Here is a 22960-nt window from a genome sequence, read left to right as displayed (position 1 = left end):
TTGGCTCTTTGTATGCTTGCTTTTAAAATCATTCCCATAAGGGCACAAAGTAGGCCATTGCTAAGGTGGCTACTGCTCCCTGGAAACTATGATTTGAACACAGGAAGACACAGAATGAACCTCAGGGTTGAACCTAGGGTGTCAGTAGAAGCACTTACCGGAGGTTGGAGCTTGCCCCAAGCCTCTTCCCATAGCCTGAATGAGTTGTATTCTACCTCAGTGGGTTTTATGTAAAGCCTTCAGAGAAGTCAGAATAGGAAGGTGCACAACTGCCTCCAGTCTGGCCAGAGTCACGGTGATGAGTGTTTCACTATACTGAGTTCAGTTTTCTCTTTCTCATATGTGTATTTCCTCTTACATACATACAGTGAACATATGTATAAATGATGCACATGTGTTACTATACATACATTTTCTCAAGTTTTTAAGAGTAATTGCAGTTGTCATGATATTTCACCATGCGCATCTCATCCAGTATTACCTAAGAACAAGGACATTCTCTTATAAAATCAAAACAGAGAGACTGGGGAGATGGCTCAGAGAAGTGAGGTTCTCCGTTCAGATCCCCAGAACCAATGCAAAGCCAGTAGCTCGCATCCCTCTAATAGTAAGACTGGAGATGGAGAAATCTCCTTAAGTTTGAGGGCCTGCTAACCTGGCATACTGGGACCCTGCCCTGAAACAAAGTACAGGGGAAGGACTGACACCCAGGGTTGTCCCCTCAACCCCCCCCACATTCTGTGGCATGCTCAAGTCACACTCCCATAAGCATGTGTCCCCTTTATATGTCCCCTTTATACATATACACAAAGATTAAAAATTAAATAGAATTGCCTTTTTAAGAGATTTCATGATGCCATCTATATTCTACGTATAGTTACCCCTTGTCCCAGTAATGCTCTTTATAATTTTAGTATAGTTTCCTACCAGCACATTGTGTTTAGTTGTCAGATATCCATGTAGATATTAAGTAACCACCCCCCTCCCCACCTCCCTCTGCCATTCAGCTGTTGGGCAGATCAATTGACTTGAACAGACTCATCACCCAGCGGATTTCAGCTGCCATGTACAAATCTTTGGACCAGGCCATCAGCCGCTTTGAGAGTGAGGACCTGACTTCGATTGTGGTAAGACACTAGGGGCCTACAAGCTTTCTGCTCAGAGATGCCTCCAATTGATGCTTAGTTGGAAATGGTTGTAGCTGTTCTGGGCCAGTTCAAGAGAAGCAGGGGATTTCTTTCACACCTGACTAGAGCAGCTGGGGGGAAAAAAAAGACGTGAATAGAAGAGGAATGGTTTTACCATCCTTTTGGACTGGCAGGCCGGTGTGGGGCATGGAGGAGAGCCTCCTTGTATCGGAGATAACCATCCCTGTTTGACTGTGTCCTTCAGCTCTACAGAGTAGAGCAAACAGGCAGAGTCCCCATAGGCTAGAGAAAGTAGCACAAGGTCACTGAAGGGCTTGTAGTGGTTGAGGGCATGCAAGGGCTCTATAGTTGGTTGCTTGTTCTGCTATCTCCATCATGAAATGATGAATGGTTTTGAACAGCACCCTGTGTTTTCATTTTGGATCTATCCCTGTTGCACAGTCAGGAATAAACCTGTCCCCTTCTAGAAAACAGCAGTTGGAATTGCCCCATCAAGTTTTTCGATAAGAGGTAGCATAAAGGACACCAGACTCAGACAGCCTTCTTATCCCAGTCCTGTGCCTGACAGTCACTAGCTCTGTGATCTTGGGAAAGTTACGCATCTTCACCAAGCCCGTTTCCTCACAGCTAAAGTGAAGGACACAGTAGGAACCCAACAGGGAAGAATTTGGAATGGGTCCTAGTACTTGATAAACACTTAATAAGTAATAGCTTTTTTTTTTTCTTTAAGAGAAAAAGAACTATGGGGCTGCAATGTTCTCTGGGGGTTGGGGGAAGAGGCAGTATCTATATATCTCTAAGCAGGACAGCAGGACGTGCCCCAACTACTCACCTGAGTCTTGAGTCACTTATGAAAAAATGTAGAATAGTTCACATTCCTGAAATCACTTAGCCGCCTCTATCTTGGGAGATTCAGTTTTGTTTTGACCACATTAAAATGTCCTCAGTGCTTATCTCTCAAGAGATAGGAGTTAGAGTTTCTTCTCTTTTGTTCAGCTCATTTGTTTTCCACTAATATCTGGGGGGCAGATGTCCATGGCCACTTCCCACTCACTGGAAGACACTGAATGTTCTCTTGGCTAGAACAAAATGAAAACACGCAGTGAAAGGCCTTGTTAATCAGATGAGGCCCTGATCCCCACCCAGAACATCCTCTTCCCTGTGAGGGCTAGGAAGGACCCCCTTGGGAGGCGGTGTTCTCCTTGAAGGTAGGCATGATTCCTGTGGGCATTGGCTGAGCAGCTTCTGCCTCCACACAATGGCAGAAACAAACCAAGGATTGTGCCCTTGCACCTTCAAAACTGTTGTAAAATGTGGAGGTCACTGTGAGTGAAAAGATAGGCCCTGCAGTGACTTGGGGACTCAGTCAGCTTGCTGTGCAAGCATGCTGCGCAGGGAGCCTAAGCGAGATGCTGAAGCTGAAGACTGTGGGTTATGTATGCTTTCTTTTGACTACCACATACTTGAAATCTTGAGTCAACATGTAACCTTTGGAAGCATGCAAGTAAGATTCCAGGAGCTCTGACAGCACCAAACTAGCATTCCCAGATGACAGCCACCTCCTGGCTCTGACTATAGAGCTAGGAGATTTAAGCAGGTCCAGCTCTCCTAAACTTGCAGTCAGCTCCACAGGCCTACCAGCCCCTGCTGTGTTTAATTCTCAGATACCTACTGGCATCCCTCTGACCTCTCTGAGTTGTGATTGTTCTAGTGTGGCTAGCCCCTCCTTCTCCTCATTCCTACTCTCTGCCCACTGGTTCTTCAAAATTACCCATTTGGCTGTCTTATTTTCCCATTCTGCTTTTATGTCACAGCCCCAACAATAGTTTTGAATACTGTCTCCCTGTATCCACCCATTTAACACTAACACAAGTTTATGAAACTTAAAATCTTAGAACAATAGGACAAGTTTGTTCCCCAGATCTCATTATCTTACCCCAAACAATGTACCTCAAGCAGTGTGCTAAATGGGTCCAATGATCTTAGAAATGAAAGTCATTAGCAGTTACCATTAAAAGTTATTTACTGCATCACCCATCCTCAGCAAATGGGAACAGAGATGCAGGAGCCAGCTCAGCCCAAGAGATGGAAGCAGAGAGCTGAGTCTGTTCTCTGCCCTTCATTTTCTTCTTGGTACAGAGACCACTCCATGGTTAAAATCTAAGTTTTCACATTCTTTGGGAACACTTAGGGTCTGCCATCCCTAACCCTTTGTAACATGGAAACAACCATATAGTGTCAAAGCACCAGGCCTGACCCTGTGTGATGGGTTCTCCACTCTGCCACAAGTAACACAGCCTCTGAGCCCTGTATGATAGGGGCTCTCCACTCTGTCACAGATATCCCATTCTCCAATACTTTTGCATCCCAGTTAATCTCCCATTCTTGGCTTGCCTGGCCCCATTGCAGTTAATGCTTGCAGTTTTTATCTGCATTCCCACTTTACAGCCTGAGTTCCAGAGGACAAACTGCAATGTGAGAAGTGTGGGCTGAGGCCTTGACTCTACCAAAGTGGACTTGTCAGGTTGGGGGTTAGGGGTGGGGCTGTGGCTGATGAGAAGGGAGCCAGGTCTTTGTGGCCAGTGACTCACTGAGCTCCCTGGAAAGCTGGCCCATACCATCCCAATATGGTTTTAGAATATAAAGACTGACTGTATATTACATTCCCCTTTCAAAGGACCTCCAGCCTCTTGCATCTCTTCAGGCAGCTGTATCAAAGAGATGAAGGACTTGTGATTTGGGATCCAAAGACCAAGAATGCCATCCAAGGCATGTTTTTATAGTCCTTGTGTGACCTTGGGCATGTTATTGGCCTTCTCATCCTCTGGTTCTCCCCTCTGTAACAAAGCTGGCTTCTCCAAAGCATGGCCAGAGTGGCCTCAGGTGCCCCAGAACTTGAGTTCCCTTCTTTCTATTTGGACTTTGGTTCTTTCCGATAATAATGATTGACAAGTTGCAGAACAACAAGGACAAACAACCAGAAGTGTTTCCTCATCATTTCATTTCCCAAGAAATACAGCATCCCACTGTGCAAACCCAAACTCTGAGCTCATCCTCTCCTCTGCCTGAGGGTGGGACTCCAAATGGTCAGAGCTTATGGCACACACAAGTTCCTGGTCACTGGGGCTGAGTACAGACTACAAGTACCTTGGGTGGCTCAGGACCTGCAATCCAAAAGAGGAGGCATTCTATCTCTACCACACCCCCACACCGACACCCCCTCCACACACACACCCCCCAACACACACACACATGAATGGCTCCTTTAAAAATTCCAGTGGTTGTTTTGTTTTGCGATAGGGATTTTCTGCCCTAGCTATTCTGGAACTCGCGCCATAGACCAGGCTGGCCTTGAACTCACAGAGATCTGTTTGCCTCTGCCTCCCGAGTGCTGGGATTAAAGGCATGTGCCACCACCAGGCTTCCAATGGTAATTTGATCATGGTTAAGAATGATACCTTGAGGCCGGGTGGTGGTGGCACACACCTTTAATCGCAGCACTGGGGAGGCAGAGGCAGGTGGATTTCTGTGAGTCCAAGACCAGCCTGGTCTACAAGAGCTAGTTCCAAGACAGCCGCCAAAGCCACAGAGAAACCCTGTCTTGGAAAACAAACAAACAAACAAACAAACAAAAAAACCCTGGAATCCAGTTCCTGGATCTGAAGCCATGCCTTCTCAAAGCCTCAATTTTCACATGTGTAAGGACTACAGCAATACTGGCATTTATATAATTAGGACATACTAATTAGGTTAAACCATACATTGCCAAAATTTGATGACAGTTGATCTAAAAACCTAGAAATATCATATTCCAGCTGAATAATTAGCCCTAAGCAGGTGGTAGCTCCTGTTTAGCACTCTCTGCAGGACAGAGAAATAACCTCTACTGAGATGCAGTCACAGTTATCACTGGTGGCCCTTGACACTAAGAAACTGGATTTTTCCTCACCAATGAGGAAACCAGAAAAAAGCACATGGGGCTCACACATGGTCAGAGCTCTTCTTCCAGGTTATATGTAGCCTTCCTGCCCTATCCTGTCCCAAGAGTATCAGAAGAAGGGGACATTGTCCTGTGCCACTGTAGGGAGTTCTTGTCTTTATAGAGGATGTCAAGAGGCTGTCTTGGGGGAGGTCTCCCCCAGATGTAAGGAGTGTGCAGTGTGTGTGTGTGTGTGTGTAACCTGCAACACTCTAGCAGCCTCTCTCTCTCTCTCTCTGTCAGGAACTAGAGTGGCTGCTGGAGATTAACCGGCTCACGCACCGACTCCTCTGTAAGCACATGACTCTAGACAGCTTCGATGCCATGTTCCGAGAAGCCAATCATAATGTGTCTGCCCCTTACGGCCGCATCACCCTGCATGTCTTCTGGGAGCTGAACTTTGACTTCCTCCCCAACTACTGCTATAATGGATCCACAAACCGGTAAGAGAACCCTGTGCAGGGGCCATTGGGCAGAGCAGGAAAAGAGGCTATGATCAGTTGCCTCCAAATGGGGCCCAGCACTTCTGTTCATTCCTGTGACAAGTGTTTATCTGGAGCCCCTCCTGGATATAGCTCTGACTGGATGTAACAATGCCATAGTGAGCTACCAGATACCAATCCAGCTGCTTGGAGCCTTCTTACCAGACTTGGTCCCATCCAGGAATGAGACAAATCTCAGTGTAGGCTTTCTCCTCCAAGAAAGTGATGCAGGAGGTGAGTTGTAAAATGTTGGTAGGAATATAGAAGGCAAACAGCAGAAATCTGTTATGGGCCACACAGCTAAAGCTGGGATGAAGGCAACAGTAAGGGAGTTGGGAGTGGATAGAGGTTAAAGGAGGGCCCAGGCTTACAGATGAGCGCTAGAAAGCCAGAATTGTTAAGCATGCAGGCTTTTTTTTCTTTCGTGGAAGAAATTGGGACCTGTTTTTCATCCAGAAGGCTGGGAACAGATGTGTTAATACCTGGTAGTCTTTGCTAGTCTATAAAGCCAGGCTTCATCAAATCCCCCAGAGTTCTGAGCGTTGTTTTTCAGTCAGTAGAACTCATCCTCATAACAGAGGTCCCCTGTACTTTGCAAAAGAGTTTGCTGTTGAGCTTATTACAAACTGTGCCTGCTAGGTCCTGAGTACTGTTCTTCAGTCAATAGAGCCCATCCTTATGAAAGAGGTCCCATGTACTATGCATCCTCCATCAATAGAATAATCCATCCTTACGCTTATTACAAACTGTTCCTCCCTAGGCCCTTATCCTGAGCACTGTTCCTCAGTAATAGATCCTATTCTTGTGGGGAAAGTCACAGGTGCTTTGATAAAGACATGTACTAGGAGTCTCGATGTAACTATGCCTAAAGCTTTGTTGTGTTAATTTTCACAAGGAAACATTTCCCCAAAGTCTTACTGTGTTTAAATCTGTAAAAAGTAAACTACCTCGTGTCAGATTTCAGGAGTTTTGGCCCAACGCTGGCTAACTAAAGTCCAGCCGGACCCAAGTTTCATTCTCACCTCATCTGGATCCATTTTCCTGCCAGCCATAACGCATGCAGGGACCCCCACAGCAGCCATGAAAGATACAGTGGGGGACAGACTATAGGCTCCGTAGGCCATAATAGGATCATCACCTGGGAGAGTTTGATGAAGGACAGTGCTCTGATCATATTGTGTATTTGTAAGGACATGTACTTACCTGGACATGTAAGTGCACAACAGGCCTCTTTGCAGAGTGGAACTTTGCCTCCTGGAAGGAGCACGTAACTCTGGGGCAGGCACTGAAGTAGAGATAAGAGCTAATCCTTTTCCTCACACAGAGCCTTAGCACCTGTATTCACAAGCTAAGGAGAACAGAAGGATGGGTGGAAATGTGTGTAGGGTGAAGTCTTTGAACCCCTGGAGCCTGGATGGAGTGCTGTAAACTGAATCCACATTGAATGAATGGAAGGATATGGGAAGACTCCATACACAGATGTCCCTCAGTCTGTGCATTGAGCAAGACATGTTAGCTTTATAAAGATTTGACTTTATAGCACATTTGAGTCAGGACTACAAACTGCATATCCTATCTTGTCACCAACCATGACAACAGTTCATGAACTGAGACTAGCTATGAACAGCCCATGTTCCAAGAATGGTGTTGCCATCTTGTTTTGGGTATGCATTGTCACACCACCACCATCACCCCTATTTTTTTTTGTGTGTATGCTGCTGTGTACATGTATGTATGCTTGAATATGTGTGGGCACACAAGTACGTGGGTGTGCATGCATGAGCACACCTACATGGAAGTCCCACATTGATGATAGGACTCATCCTCAGTAGCTCTTCCATCTTGTTCTTTGAGATAGGCTCCCTCAATCAACCCATAGCTTGCTTGTTCAGCTAGGTAGCCTAGCAACCTTCCTCTGAGGATCCCTTGAGTTCACCTTCCACCTTCAGAGGCTAGAACTATAGGGGAGCAACTATACCCACTGAGCATTTTTCCATGGGATCTAGGGATTCCAACTTTGGTCCTCATTATGATATGGCAAGTGTCTAATGGCTGAGCAGTCTTGTCTCCCCAGCCCAGTGATGCCATCTTGAGTAGGTGATAAGGGGAAAATCCAAAGAGGAAGAGTCTTGACATGAAGATGATTTAAAATCACAACCCTGCTGGAACATAGGCGTGCTCACTAGAGTGCTATTGCTTACAGTGTTTTCCTGCTCAGGGACAGAGCCGAGTCCTTGTTGCCGAGACATCTGACCTGCAAAGCTAAAGGATTTTCTGCCTGGCCCCTTAAGAAGGAGTTTACTGATTAAGTTTTTAAACCAAACTGGAGCCCCAGAGAAGGCTATCTTCAGACCTAGCAACCCTGACTTTTGTGCCTCGTGGGCTCCAAGTTTCCCCATTTTCAAGAAGACTAGAAAAGTGCACAGTAATCAAAGGGGGTGGGTATCAGAAGAGCTCCTTTGTAGGCAGCCATCTAGGACATGCTGTGGTGTCTGTGGGGAGGGGCTATTGCACTCTCCTGCCCCTTGAGGATGTCAGTGAGACTCAATTCACTGCTTCACTGTTTCCTTTCTTCTAGTTTTGTCCGAACTGCCATCCCTTTCACCCAAGAACCGCAACGAGATAAACCCGCCAATGTACAGCCTTATTACCTCTATGGATCCAAGGTAATTATTCATGTCCCATCCCACCTGTGACAGACAGAGTGAGGGGGAAAAATAACAAATAGAAAGGTGGTCCCAAAATCAGAAAAGCCACCGAGCACTGTGTTGTTCAAAAGGTACATGAAGAGCCAGGCAGAAACCACTTCAAGTACATTCACCTTTATTAGTTCACAGCTAGCAGGGGTGGAGTAAACAAAACTCTGGGGGGTTGGGAAACTGGGTGGGAGCTGAGGTGAGGTGTGAGTACTATGCTGAGGTTGGGGGATAAATGGGGTATATGGGGATTCTCCTTGCTGCTTCCCAGATTCTCCCAGTTCTTGGTTGATTCATCATAACATAGTCTGGCAATTCTGGGATTCTGGGATTCTGGGCTCTGTAAATATAAGGGGTTTACAGACAGAGCTTGAAGGCCATTGTAGATGACTGGGGCACCCTCTGAGAGGAAGGCCTCCTCTACCTAGTGTGGCTTTTGTTCACATGCTCACATCCTCATTCCAAGTAATTACCTCACAGGGTCCTTTAGAAGTCTCCAGTCCGTCTGTCTATTCATTCAATGACATTTAGTATATCCCCCTTGTAGGCCAGACATGGGTTAAAGTCTGCATTATCAGTATACATCAGGGGTGAAGAGACATAATCTACAACTGCCTATAATTTCATGACCACGTGTGTGGTAAGGAATAGTTTTCACCAAGTTCCACCAGTGCTGCAGTATGTATAAATTTAATTATGATAGGGAATCATATGGGAGGAATAAAGAAAGCCACCCTAAGAGTGGAACATGTCTCCTACCAAAAAAGAGGCCAGTGGCTTTATTGCCAACAGAACAAACTCAGCCACCTTTGCTCCCATTTTCAGAGTAAGCAGAGGCAAGCTGGCGTGAATGTGATGGTGTGAGGTCAAGAGATCTTCGGATTTAGAAGTGTGATTAACTCAGGAAGTGCTGAATTCAGCACTCACCAGGTGTGAGGAGGGGACATAAGGGGACATGTGTCTTCTCCAGAGTAGTCAAACTGTTTAAGGTAATTCTCTCAAGCCAAGAGAAGCTTGTAACCCAGGTATGGTAGCACTTATCTACCTGTCCTAGCGCTCGAAAGGCCGAGACAGTAGGACTGCTGTGAGTTCCAGGACCAGCCTGGTCTACGTGGCAAGTTCCAGTCAGCCACAGCTGTATAGTAAGATTGCATCCTCAAACACACCAAAGAGAGGGAGGGCTGGCAGACATCATTTGAGGTGGCACACAGACATGGTTCACAAACTAAAAAGCATGCTTCCTTCCCTTTCCAGTTCTCTTCCAAACCTTACGTTATATAAAGGATCGGCATTTACGTTAGTGTTGATGCTTGCCTCCCTTTTGATCAGACATGAGAGAGATGGCCTTAAGCCCAGAGACATCAGCAAGCAGAAGTAGTCATCCAATTTAATATTATTTTGTCGCATTTACTCTACATCTGTTCCCTTCTGTTTATAGCAACAGGGCCCTGGATTTTTGCCTATGGGGTGATACAAAGCTGTCCTCTGAGAGTCTATGTTTTAAAGCTGAGGTCAATTTAAATAAAAGGTGTTAGCTGCTAATGATAAATAGTGATAAGCCAGTCTTTGGCTTTAAAAAAAAAATGAACTTGGAGGTGCAGGATGTGGTATGTAATTGCCTGAAACTTAGAATGGGGTTTTCATCCTTTTAGAAAGAATGACTGAAAGCAAAGCTCAGGGTCCACATTGGACTCCACATTGTGTCAGATTCAGGTCCAGCTACTATTCCTCTCTGTGATACAGCCATGGCTGATTTTAGTATTGAAACATGGTCTGCAGATCTTAACTAGGACTCCAAATGAACAATACTAAAGCAATGCCTTGTTCGCCCTTGACGTACCTTGAGGGTCTGTGTTTTCCAGCTTAGGGACCATTGTCATTTGGCATCCATCCAACCCGACTTATCCAGACAACACTGACATTTGAGAGGATAGAAGCGGGTAGCCTACAGACAGATTTTCACAAAGGACACACTATAGAGAACAATTTGGGCTGTGTGAAATGGGCCACCTCCTCCCCATTGCTCACTCTCTATAGTGACGCAGTATGGCTGGTTGGTCACCACCCACTCTTGCTAAAGCCACCACATCCAAGGCATCCTGGTTGGCTTCAGCTTCTGGTTCAGCTTCTGCTCTGGCCCCAGAGTTCTTGCGTGGCAGTTCCACCAGGGGGAGCCCTTGCAGGTCTTCTTCCCTCTGACCGAGGGCTGGGGCCTCCTCAGGCCATCTTACCAACCCATTGGCTTCCTCCATGTGGCCAGCTCTGTAAGACCATCGAGGCTCATGACAACGGATACACCAGAACTGGAGGCAGATGAAGGCCAACACAGCTGTGAAGCATGCCAGCAAGATGGCCATCAGCACCCAAAGGGAAATTTGGGGGTCCACCAGGGAGCCCCCTGCAGCCAGTGGACTCTTATCCAGGGTGTGGAACATGGTACAATAATGACTGTATGGGAAGGCAGCTTTCTTGCAGCTGATGCAGAGGAAATAGAGAGTGGAAGGGGCAAGGTGTTCCAACGCCACAGAGGTGATGGTTCGAGGCACCTTCTCCTCGTGATGGAAGCTGTAGCGCAGATAGCTGGAGAAGATACTGTTCCAGTTGGGCCTGTACATAATATGGTAATAGTCCTCCAGGCAGGGCTCCGAGGATGACCAGGAGATGATGGCTCCCGTGTAAGACACGTTCCCAACCTCAATGTTCATCCCGGTTCTAGAACCAAATCACAGTGAAGAGTGACATTCCCCCCTCTAGGTCAGTGTTTATTTAGCATAATCTAACCACTGCAGACTGAGCATTTGAGATGGCCACAAATACAGACGTCATTATACAGACCAAAATATGGAGGCCCAGAGGTTAAGCTATGTGAGCCAGCTAACAAGTGGTAGACTACCAGAGGTTGTGAGGGCAGAGAGATCAGGAGGATCTCAGAGGGCCTACCTTACAATTCTCCGATCAGCCCCTTCCTGACCCTGACTCTGCCGAGAGTGCTGTAAGCCATTACCTAAAACATCATGCCCAGTGGTTGGTTTGGTTGGTTTTTTAGGCTCTGAGTATATTTCCCATGGCTAGTGGAGATTCAGTGTGGCACCCTCCTGCCTCAGTCCCACCTCAGAGCTTCTGGTAGTGTTTTGTTTTGTCTCAGAGTCCAAGGTACCACAAAATTAGTTTCTCAGGTCAAGGTCATCAGCTCCCAGGACAGCTTAACTTCTAATAGTCCCAGTACCATGACCTTTGTGACTATCTAGCCCAGTGATTCTCAACCTTCCTGTTGCTACTACCCTTTAATACAGTTCCTCATTGCCTTGTTGGCCCCCCCAACCATAATATTCTTTTTGTTGCTACTTTGTAATTTTGCTACTGTTATGAATTGTAATGTAAATATCTGGGATTTCCAATGGTCTTAGGTGATCCCTGTGAAAGAGTCTTTTGACCCCCTAAAGGGGTCACAATCCTCAGGTTGAGAACCACTGGTCTAACTACTCACACAGCAAGTAAGCAGTTGCAGAATCCAGACTCTGTTGGATGACTTCTCACACAATAACAGACTCCATTCCCATCCTAAAGATGAGCAGGATGGCATCTCAGCTAACAGGAAGAGAGAGAACTTAACTACTGTGTTTCTCTGCAAAGCCACTGGGTTTAGAAACAGAATGTCACTGCCAGATGAAGTGCCGACAAGTCAGATGAGCCCTGTTCAGCTTGTCAGCCTTGCCACTTTGGTAACAGAGACATCAAGGTTTTTGGTTTTTCTTTAATTCTGCCTGAGAATTTCCCTTGATCAAAAATCTAGAGACAATGGTCGGCAACCTTCATAGGTTCTAGTGACCATCTCTCCCTGCCTTGTTCTGCATTCCTCCTCTCAAGCCAGAAGTACAGATTGCATTGTTGGTTGAAATGATTCCATAAAAAGCAGTCGGTCAGACCAAAGGCCAGAGTAAATACTAAGCCAAACTGATTTCTGTTTTTATGCTTGTGTTGTTAGGGTAGGTGAGCCATGGATAAACGTAACCATGTGAAGCGGTTTTTCAATCTTTGAATTTCTTCTCTAAAGACAGTGAAATGCTTGGGACAGGCAATCACTCCTTTCCATTTGGCTGAGAATCTCTGCCCGGTAAATGGGCAATGACAAAGACGAGACAGGTGTGCAGATCCTCCCAGAGATGACTGTCAGGAAGGAGACTGATTACTCTCCCTCCTTGGTCTCATTATACATGCTCACTTCCCCACCCAGGGACCCCCTACATCCAGCAAACATACTTCCAACTGCCATAAACAGGGCAGAATACATATCCTATAAATACACAACACCATTCTCTGTAAACCCCTCCCATCGGGGGTAATTGGGAATCCATCCTCACATATGCCTTTCCTCCCGTTTGCCTCCTCTCTGCTGCTGGCTATGTTATAGCCTGGGTTCCCTGCAGCAGACATTTTTAGGAGCTTCTGCTGAGGATGCCAGCAGCATCTTCAGCTTCCAGTGACCCATCCCCCACCACTACCCATTTATTTTTCTTCCTGCCTTAGGTTTTTAAACTCTTCCTTGTTTTAGCTATTCAGTTCCCACATCCTGGCCCTTCTCCAAGCAGTGTGGAAAGAAAAGCCATTTTCATTTCCAAGACAGCCATTCATGTCTCTTACCTGATGCTGGCAGTATTTATGGTTAGGCTTCTTCCTCTGAGAATGGACCAAATCCGAGATGATATGCTTCTCCCTCCTCCGCACTAGGCTCTCCTGGATGTCTCTCTCACCACTGAGTAATGCCACTGTCGCCCCCGATGATCACATTATTCATTTCTTCAGATCAGCATCATTCACCATGGCAACCAGCAGGCATCTACGCACAATGGTTTCAGGGACCAGTCTGAGAAGGCTTTTTGCACAGTGAGAGGAGCTTTGGTTTCTTTAGCCAAAAATAGGCAGTATTCTGCAGGTTGATCTCCACAACACCACATTCTTCTGATGCTCCTGTGTTTTCTCTGTAGTTGGCTTGTGTGTGTGTGTGTCTGTGTGTATGTTTCTGTGTGTATGTCTCTCTCTCTCTCTCTCTCTCTCTCTCTCTCTCTCTCTCTCTCTGTGTGTGTGTGTGTGTGTGTGTGTGTGTGTGTGTCTGTGTGTCTGTGTGTGTGTGTATGTGTGTGTGTAGTGCACAAGTCCATATTATACCTATGCAGAAATCAGAGGGAAGCCTTGAGTGTCATTCCTCAAGTACTATCTTCTTTCTGTTTGAGACAAAGTCTTTCATCAGCCTGAAATTTCACCAAGCAGGCTAAGAGTAGTTGGTCAGTGAACTAGGCTAGCTCTCAGATTACAGATGCATACCACCACACCCGGTATTTTTACATGGATCCTTGGGATTGAACTCCAGTCCTCAGGCTCATCGAGGCAAAGGATTTACTGCTGAGCCATCTCCCAGGCTGACTAGTTATCATTTTTCATACTCCGTGTAGGTCTTATATGGATAGTGGTTTCAAACTGCAAAGATACCCTTCTTGGTCCCACAGGGAACTGTAAATTCATCCCCGTCCTTTGCCATCCCACTTCTCCCCTGTAACTCTTCCCCTGCCTATATGTCCTCTTCCTCTTTTTTCTTATTTCCTGCATTGCCCTTATGTTATATTTCTGGGCAAGACTCTTTTATTGTCTGAATCCCAGTTCCTCCATCTACAAAGCTATGAACACAACAGGGAAAAATCATGGGCCCTAACATTTCAAATACCTGTATCGTTGTTAAGATTGCTCAAACATTATAGCCCTGGAACTGGGTTGAATAGTGGCTCGTCAATGTCAACATCAGAACATGCCTTATTTAGAAGTAGAGTTTTCGTGGGTGGGAATTAGTTAAGGATCTCAAGATGAAGTCATCCTTGATTAACTCTATTGACTGGAGTCTTCCTGAGAGAAAGGAGAAGTGTTGCACACACAGAGACACACAAAAGGAGGAGGTTGTGTGGAGACGGAGGCAGGAATGAGAGTGATGGAGCCATAAACCAGTGAACACCAGAAGATGGGAGAAACAAGGAAAAGTCCTCCCTTGGAGCTTGTGAAGGCAGCATGGTCCTGCAAACATGTTGATTGCAGGCTTCTTGTCTACACAGAACTGTGAGAAAATACATTCTGTCACTTTTGTGCCACCATGTTTGTGCTAATTTGTCATAGCATTCTAGGAATTTAGCATAACTCTCCTTCTGTTTGGGCTCACTCGCAGTCAGCCTTGCCATTCTCAGCACAGACATCTGAGCAGCTGCTTGCCAGTCAGTCACCTGGGATTGATGTGAGAAATGGCAACAGTTTAGTGTTCTTAGGCCAGATGGTACCCAGAATGCCTTTTCTCTGAGAACTCCTGACTGTACCTCCACCCTTCCAATTCTCCCAGATACCCTCCTGGTTCCCTCAACATTACAAGAATACATCACCATCATCTGTATAGGAGCCCCCAAACATGTCTGAAATGGAGGATGGGGTTGAGATCTTACTTTGTTTCATGTATGTAGGTAGGATGTGGGTGTGTGTGCTCATGAGTGCCTGTGTGCATACGTGTGCTTCCGGTGTATGTGTGCCGATGCATGTGAATGTGTGTGTGTCCATATGGAGGTCAAAAGCTCCTCCTTTTAATGACTCTCTCATTTCCCACCTTCTATATTGAGGCAGGGTCTCTTACTTAAACCTAGAGCTCAACAATTTAGCTATTCAGGCTAGCCAGCTTGCTCTGGGGATCCCCTGTCTCAGCCTCTGGTGTGCTGGGATTACAGCCACCATGCCTGCCCCAGCATTTACGTGGATTCTAGGGATCTAAATCCAGCCCTCACACTTGCATGATAAATGCTTCGCCCTGAGAGCCCTAGATCTGAATTTCCTAATCATGCCCCTGCCCCCTTGTCTTTTGGTGTCTAGCTACAATGAACCTCAGAGGCTGTACATATATTCTTCCATATTTGTGGGATCTAAACAGTTAATTTCAAAGAAAAGAAAACTGGTCACATGAGCCTGGAGAGAGTAGGAAATAGAAGGAAAGTAGGCAACTCGTGCAGTTGAATAGGAGGGATAGCTTCTAATCTTCTGTAACATGGTAGGATAGATGTGATTGACAGCAGTTCATTACTATAGAGTAACTGTAGAAAGGATGTTGAAGTGTCTGAGGTATGGACATGCCAGTCATCTCTGAAGTCTATGTGCACTGAATGTCACGTTGTATCCCTTAAGGACATACAATGATGGTTCATTACTATAGAGTAACTATAGAAAGGATGTTGAAGTGTCTGAGGTATGGATATGCCAGTCATCTCTGAATGTCACATTGTATCCCTTAAGGACATACAATGACTATGCATCAATTAAAGATAAAATATAGTTTTAAAAAGTCAGCTTCCTCCTCCTTGGTTCTTGGACAAAGCCTCCAAGTAAAGCTGTGAAGGCCACCTGATGAGCCATAGCAGTGATCATCAAAAAGTCAGGAGAAGCTACCTAGTGAGTCACCACCTGCCCAGCTAAGGAGTTCTGGAGGCATGGAGTCCCAGGGTGCACAGTGTTCTCCATCCAACAGGTGCTCTTGGCCTTCTCTTGCCATTCAGTCTTCCTGGGAGCCTGTCTTAAATCTGCTGTGGGCATGCACAGGGCAGGTCACCTCTCAAATGCTAGTAGTGATGCCCTGCAGAGCTGAGGCCCTGTCTCCACAGAAAGGCCAATGCTGCAGTTTGCAGGTGTTCTTTCAAAGGTTATTGTGAGGAGAATAAAAATACCAGAGTTAGCCTGAAAAGGGAGTGGGAGTCCGTTTCTAATGCCTTGTGGGTGGTCTCTGTACACATCGGCACTTCCTTTGAGGAATTAAGAGAGTCAGAGTGCCGGGCGTTGGTGGCGCACACCTTTAATCCCAGCACTCGGGAGGCAGAGGCAGGCGGATCTCTGTGAGTTCGAGGCTAGCCTGGTCTCCAGAGCGAGTGCTAGGATAGGCTCCAAAGCTACACAGAGAAACCCTGTCTCTAAAAACCAAAAAAAAAAAAAAAAAGAAAAAAAAAAGTCAGAGCATGTGAGGCCCAGCAGCCCCCTCATCTCATAGTCCCAGAAAGAAGGGATTAGCATTGTCTGTCAGTCAGTAGAATGTCTGCCTTGCATGCTGGGTTTAGTTCCCAGTCCTTCCTCCTCTAGATGTGATGGCTCACACCTGTAATCAAAGCACCCCAGAGGTGGAGACAAAGGGACCAGAAGTTCCAGGTCATCCTGGCCTACGGGAAGCAGTCTCAAAAAAAGTGAAACAAAATCCCAAGAGAAGATAAGGCATTCCTCAGGCCATATGACTGATGGCTCACCCCTCATCTTACTTCTCTAGTATCACCCCTTGACCGCAGCACCTGAGCCAGGGAACCTTTCGGCCAATGAGACACTTCATCCCATTCTTTCTCCACCATCAGGCATCACTTTCCACAGCATGTACGACTGTCGCCTCTTCAGCCATGGGGCCAGGTGCTTCCCAGTTGGTATTGTGTATCAGTGGCCAATTCCTCCCAGAGGAAATCAGCCTTGACAGGGAGTGGGGTGGAGATGGGCATGGGGTGAGGTCCCTGACTCCCCCTGGCAGTGAAGAAATGACCTGAGGGTATGCCTCTATCCCGGAACTGTGCTTGTACTTGGGCGAAAGGTGTGGTACCCAGGCACCAGGCCTTAGAACAGTGGTTCTCAACCTTCCCAATGTGTGGTTCTGCTTCTTCCTTGGATACTTGGCTGACATCTGCAAGTGGAGAGGGAACCTAAGCAAGTGAGCAGGGTCAGATGGCTTGTGAGACAGCTCCCTCGGGAGGCAGTCTAAGTGTTACAATTTCTGTTTATTCCAAACTGAGGACAGTGGCTGGAGCATCACCTAATTTGCATTAAGTGGCAGGCTTAATATAGTTATATTATAGGCTTAATATAATAACAGGACAGTGGGGTCCTATAGCAAAGCTCCTAGTACAAGTCTTAGTTACCATATGTGCAGCAAGGAGAAAACTTCTAGCAGGAAACTGCCAAGGGTCATACTAAAGATAAACCAGGCATCCAGGGACATTCTCCAGATAAGGGCAAGTAGAGAGTAGGAAATCCCGCCAAAGAGCAAGTCCCCATGTTGCTGAGCTTTTGGAGAGAGCTGCCAGGCCATGAAAGGCTGCAACCTCTGACCAGCAAGGCTTCCCAAAACACTACTGTTGTCATCCTCATGTTGTGGTGACCCCCAACCATAAAATTATTTATTTTGCTACTTCATAACTATAATGCTGCTACTGTTATGAACAGTAATGTAAATATCTCATATGAGCACTCCAGTTAAAGGGTTGTTCAATCCCCACCAAAGGGATTACAACCTACAATTTGAGAACCTCTGCTTTAGAATATCCAGTTTAGAGGCAAATTCTGAGTGTCTGGCCTTTGGCACAGTCATTCCGTCTCTTATGCCTTGACTCACTCAACTATACAGAGTGTCAGCAATGCCTGCTTTATGGTATTGATAAACTCATCCATATCTGTGAAGAGCTGGACTTAGAAACAGTAGTTCTTGATATTAGGAAAAGGTCATTGGGTCAGAACAGTTCTCTCTGCCTCTTGCAGCTTCATCTGAGGGCCTAAGAAGCAAGATTCACACTATCAATTGCAGGCGCTGTATTCCCCCTTAAATCAGCAACCTTGGTTTTAATTTTTTTTAGTGCATACCCCTGTATATAAATGAAAGGATATTAAAAAGGTTCTAGATATCACACAACTCAGAAGTAATCCCTGGGAACATGTGGTACACATTCTGTATTTTCTCCTTTTGATCACAATGTGCTGCCTGCATGTACACCTGCAGGCCAAAAGTGGGCACCAGGTCTCATTACAGATGGTTATGAGCCACCATGTGGTTGCTGGAAATTGAACTCAGGACCTCTGGAAGAGCAGTCAGTGCTCTTAACCTCTGAGCCATCTCTTCAGCCCCCAGCATGGGTCTTTTTATCATCACTACACATAGCAGAGATGAAAGTCGGGCTGACTGGACTCACATAGCCAAATTACAGAACAACAAGGCTTATGGTCACAGAGCCTGGCCTTGACCTGGCCTTGACCTGGCCTTGGCTGGTCACAGCGCGTGGGCTCCTGATTGGCCCCTGATGGCCAGTGGCACTGCCTGCATCCCTCTACCCTACCCTGCTTTGCCTTGATAATACCAGCTCTTGAGAGACAAGATTGTGGCATAGTGTATTCCAGAATAATAAAAACAAGCAAAGAACTAAGAGACTCTGCAAAGAACATACAGCTGTCTGAAAGTAACAGAGAGAATTGGGGACAACAGCAGCTTAGGGGAAGGGGCCTGTGTCCAGCAAGCTTTTTCTTTGCTGAACATCCTGTGCTCTGGAGTCCAAGTACACCTGCCTCAGGACCGCCACACAGGAGGATGCCATCAAGACAAATATATATGATGCAATGCTTTAAAAAAGATATTCTCTGTGCTCTACAATATCATCTAACTATCTTCAGAATGATACAAATTACAACACAAATTATTCATTCTTTTAATCATTTCCCAAGAATGTTCCGGCTTTTAGATATGATTGATTTTTGCATTTGTTAGCATGTTCATCACTAGCTAAGGAATGCTTCTGTCTCAGCCATGAATTGATTAATTACAGAAACTTCATCCAGCTCTTCCAACAATCTCCATTATGTCATGGTCCAGAGGGTCCAAGCCTCTCTCACCAACTGGGTCCATCTTCATAGAGCATCTGCCCAGGTGTCAACACATCTCACCCTGACTGACCTGGGGTCTCACCACCAGCCCAGGTTATAACACTAGCAAAAAGTCTCACAATTTCACAGTCACCACTCCTCCCCATGTCCTTGGGTTGCACAGCATGGCTTCCCCCCAGCAAAGCTTTTATGATTATGGCAGCCCTTGTTAGATTTGGACTTCAGGTTTCCTATTCTAAGTGAAGTTGATGTTGCCTTGCCAGCTGTCATAATAATGGTTCCCACAGACAGCCAGTTCACATCCTGGAACTCTTCCTGTTTTTTGAGCAAAGTCTTGGCTGGTATGACTAGTGAGAACGATCTTAAAATGGGCAGAGGATCCTGCATTGTCAGGGCAAGCTCTGGGGCATCACAAGTGGCCTTAGAAGAGAGAATAGCCCAGTGGAGGACGTGGTAGGAAGACCAAATCGAGAGACTGGAACCTCGAGGGATGTAGTCACAAAATAAGGGTGCTGGCAGCCCCTGGTAACTACAAGAAGCAAGGAGCAGATTCTCTGGTGGAGCCTTGGGAGGAATGTGAACAAGCTAAATCTTAATGAGGGACGTGGTGGTGGTAATTTTTTTTTTTTATTCATAGTTACCAGAATGTTTCAAAGTACCAGGTTTGTAGTAATTTCTTATGGTGGCCACAGAAAACATGCTGGACAACATGAAGGAGCTAAAAGGTGAAAGATCTGGGCATAGTGGTACACACACTTTTAATCCCTACAGTCAGGAGGCAGACACAGGCAGATCTGTTGTGATTTTAATGCCATTGTGGTGTAAATAAAGAGTTCAAGGCCAGCCAGGGACACATAGTGAGTCTCATGACTGGAAACAAAACAAAACAATACCCTCTTGGAGATGCAGTATATCCTTATGTGTCCATGTGGTGTGTTGTCAAATAAAGAAAGGGGTTTGGGTTAGAGTTGGCTTTGGTTCCTCCAGAAATTCTAACATCTAACTGTTAGAGTGGGCATGACTGCTAGGAGCTTCGAGGTTTAGTTCCTTTTGGCTTTTACAACATACTTAACGCATGGCTCAAGAGAGAAAGAAGCATCATGTCTTTAGATTTCCCCAGAAATTCCTTGGGTCTGTCACCCCATCGACTGAGAACCCCAGGAAGGAACAGAGGTTCCACAGCTCAAGAAACATCAAGAAGCACCAGGCAGACACACCAGCGCTTTTGCCCAAGCTCTAGCAATGGATCTGAACCTGCAACTGGGTGGATCTGTCTTGTGAACTGTCTATCAATGGTGTGGCGTGCTACTCCAAACATCCTGTCAATATTGACCTGCAGTGGTTTTAGAAAGCTGAGCTACAGCTAGCTAGCTCTCCAGCCTCAATCAGAGGCCCATGTTTGTTTGTGGACTACTGGCATCCATTAGTGAAGCTGTATCACAAACAGGAAGTTAGGATGGGTTTTAGTTCCTCTTGGGAAATCTCTGAAACAATAATTGTGATTCCAGAGAGCAGAGTTGCAAAGTACTTACAAATTGGGTTAGCCAAATAAATAGAACTCATTGTTTGGAGGGGGTGGTGTGCTCACCATCTGGTGAGAGATGGAGGTTTCAAGATTTAAGGTCCATATATACTACTCTTTAAAATGGTGCAGAATGGGCTGGAGAGATGGCTCAGTCATTAAAGGCCAAGCTCACAACCCAAAATAAAATGGTGCAGATCGCCAGTGTTAGATTTGGTTGGGTTTGGATTAGTTTGGGGAGGGCACTAGACTGACCTTACACTCCAGACAGCCCTGCTCTTATTTCACAAGCTCTGGGGGTCACAGGCCTGAGCCATCACAACTGATGCAATAACTGTAACACTGGGTATATTTTCCTCACATTTTTTTTAAGAAGTTGGCTACTAGTGATAATTAAGGGTGTCTGCCAGACCAAACTCATCTCTTTTTTTCCATCTCTTCTTAAAGTCTGGTTTGTGGGCCAGTGAGATGGCCTAGTGGGTGAAAGAAAGTTCCTGCTGGGTAAATGTAAAGACCTAAGTTCAAAACTGACTCCCAGAAGTTGTCCTCTGACCTTCACACGCTCACTGTGGCATGTGCTTGTGCATCATACACACACAATGATAATACATAAAATTAAATTGAAAGAAAAGTGCCTTTTACTTTCTCAGAAACTGTAACCTGGGCTGCCTAGTAATAATTTCTGAGTCGGGCTGGGTTATTTCTTGATTATCTACTTTGTGTCATCTAGGCTCAAACGAATCTGATTCCACATGGGCTACATGAAATCTAATTAAGTTTCCCATCAGTGGTTGTAACCTGAGTCAGTGAGTGGAGACAGTTTGGTGTGAGAGATGAATGGCAAATGTCCAGTGTCCCAAGTCACACTGCATTCCTATTTTTCTTTGCTGAACCTCAGAAAATGCCCAGGCTCCCCTATTCCCACATTTTCTCAATAGGGCCCAGCCTCCTGCTGAGCCAGCAGGTCAGAGGGGTGCCCTGGGGTGTGTATGTGTGTGTGGGGGGGGGGAGGTTGTGCATGCATGTCTTTTTCTGCATGCGTGTGTTTCCTATTGCATGCGTGTGGTGGATTTGGGGGATGGGGCAGGGAGCTTGTTCACTTAGGAGGCGAAGTGGAAGTCTGCAAATTTCATGTTGCTTCTACTGAGGCCGAAACTCCCCATCTACACTGACATAGGATTGGCACCAAAGACCTCCTAAGTGTACCAAGTAGGTTTTGAGGGAGAGGGCATTTTTTAACCCTTATGTGGTAAAAGAATTCCAAAGTGTTTCCCCTCTGCCTAAAACTGGGACAGCTTGTTGAACAGCCTCCAGATACCTGAAAATATTTTCTGTTGTGCTGCTAGGAGGTGCTTGGCACTGGGAGGTCCTTGGGGGAGGAAGGAGGCTTGAGAGACTGCTAAGGTGGACCAGCACCCATCAAGAGAGCAGTGGGGATTGCACTTTGGAAGGGAATGCAGGGTGCCTCTATTCCAGCCTCTTTCCCAGGCACCGCGTGCTTCTGTGGTGTTTTGATGGTGAACAAAATTTGTTTTATCAGCTGCTTCCAGCTCTGATTTCTGTCATGTCCCCTTGTGGGTATCCCACTATGTTGTGTAAATTAGACCTCATGTATTGAACCTGTCCATATAGAGGAAATCACCACGGTGGCCTTAGTTTCTGGGGGAAACTAAGGAGTTGAGCAAGACATTACTTTCTTAGTATTTATCAGCCAAAATAAGATTAATGAGTGCTTCCACGGTGATTCTAGGGCCAGGCATCATGCTCACGGCTTTACAGATCTTACCAGTTAAACTTCAAGTACCATCTTCCTAGGGGAAACCAAGGATTTTAAGTAATTTCCCCAAGTACTTCCAACTCGTACATTAGGGTTCTGCAGGAGAATATGCATAACTTCAAAGCCAACCTGGGTTTCATAGTGAATACTAGGCAGGCCAGAGCTACATAACAAGATTCTGTCTCACAAAAATAATGATAAACAATAAACAAAATAGGATCCTGGGATTTGAACCCACTATGATTGTTTTTACCCTAGGGCTCAACATGGTACTCTCAAAACACATAGAGACTCAGAAAAGACAATTAGCTGATTGCTGCCACCGTCACCAGTATCTATCTGGGATCCCCCTGCTGGTCAGAGCAGAGATTCCTTCCCTGGGATCACGGGAAAATCCTGAGTCCCTGATATGAGTGGGAATGAGGGGCCTATTGGGGCCAGCCAAGAGCCTTGTCACATGTCTCCCTGGCCACGAGTATGCCAAAGCTTTGTCCTCTAGTGTTTCCTAGTATGCTAAGGCTGCAAGAGAAAATTCAAAGCATCATTCTGCATTTTAATCTTTGAAAAATAAGTAAATTAGGCTATGATATAAAGCATGGGGGTTTTATTACTTTCATGTTGGGATGTAAGTAAAATGTGCTTGCTTTGTTTGGGCTGCAATAGGAAG

The 22960-nt window shown here is 45.9% G+C and overlaps 2 protein-coding genes across 6 annotated transcripts in view; one reads left to right on the top strand and one right to left on the bottom strand.

The window, feature by feature from the left end:
• Cyfip2 (cytoplasmic FMR1 interacting protein 2) overlaps positions 1-22960 on the top strand; it is a 96746-nt gene that overhangs the window by 40610 nt on the left and 33176 nt on the right. For all 5 annotated transcript variants that reach the window (XM_035447821.1, XM_035447820.1, XM_035447822.1 and 2 more), the window contains 3 exons: positions 1008-1127; positions 5371-5570; positions 8188-8275. In XM_035447821.1, coding sequence (XP_035303712.1) covers positions 1008-1127; positions 5371-5570; positions 8188-8275 — 408 coding nt within the window. The remainder of the gene's footprint in view (positions 1-1007; positions 1128-5370; positions 5571-8187; positions 8276-22960) is intronic.
• Fndc9 (fibronectin type III domain containing 9) lies at positions 10330-11010 on the bottom strand. The gene has a single exon (XM_035447823.1). It carries the CDS (start codon positions 11008-11010, stop codon positions 10330-10332), a length of 681 nt encoding a protein of 226 aa, XP_035303714.1.

Source organism: Cricetulus griseus, chromosome 7 (assembly GCF_003668045.3).
Source record: "Cricetulus griseus strain 17A/GY chromosome 7, alternate assembly CriGri-PICRH-1.0, whole genome shotgun sequence".
In the NCBI taxonomy this organism is placed as follows: Eukaryota; Metazoa; Chordata; class Mammalia; order Rodentia; family Cricetidae; genus Cricetulus; species Cricetulus griseus.
This window is presented reverse-complemented; position numbering and strand designations above follow the sequence as displayed.

Excerpts from the sequence above, each read along its gene's own strand:
- Fndc9 (XM_035447823.1), bottom strand. The coding sequence starts at position 11,010 with ATGAACATTGAGGTTGGGAACGTGTCTTACACGGGAGCCATCATCTCC.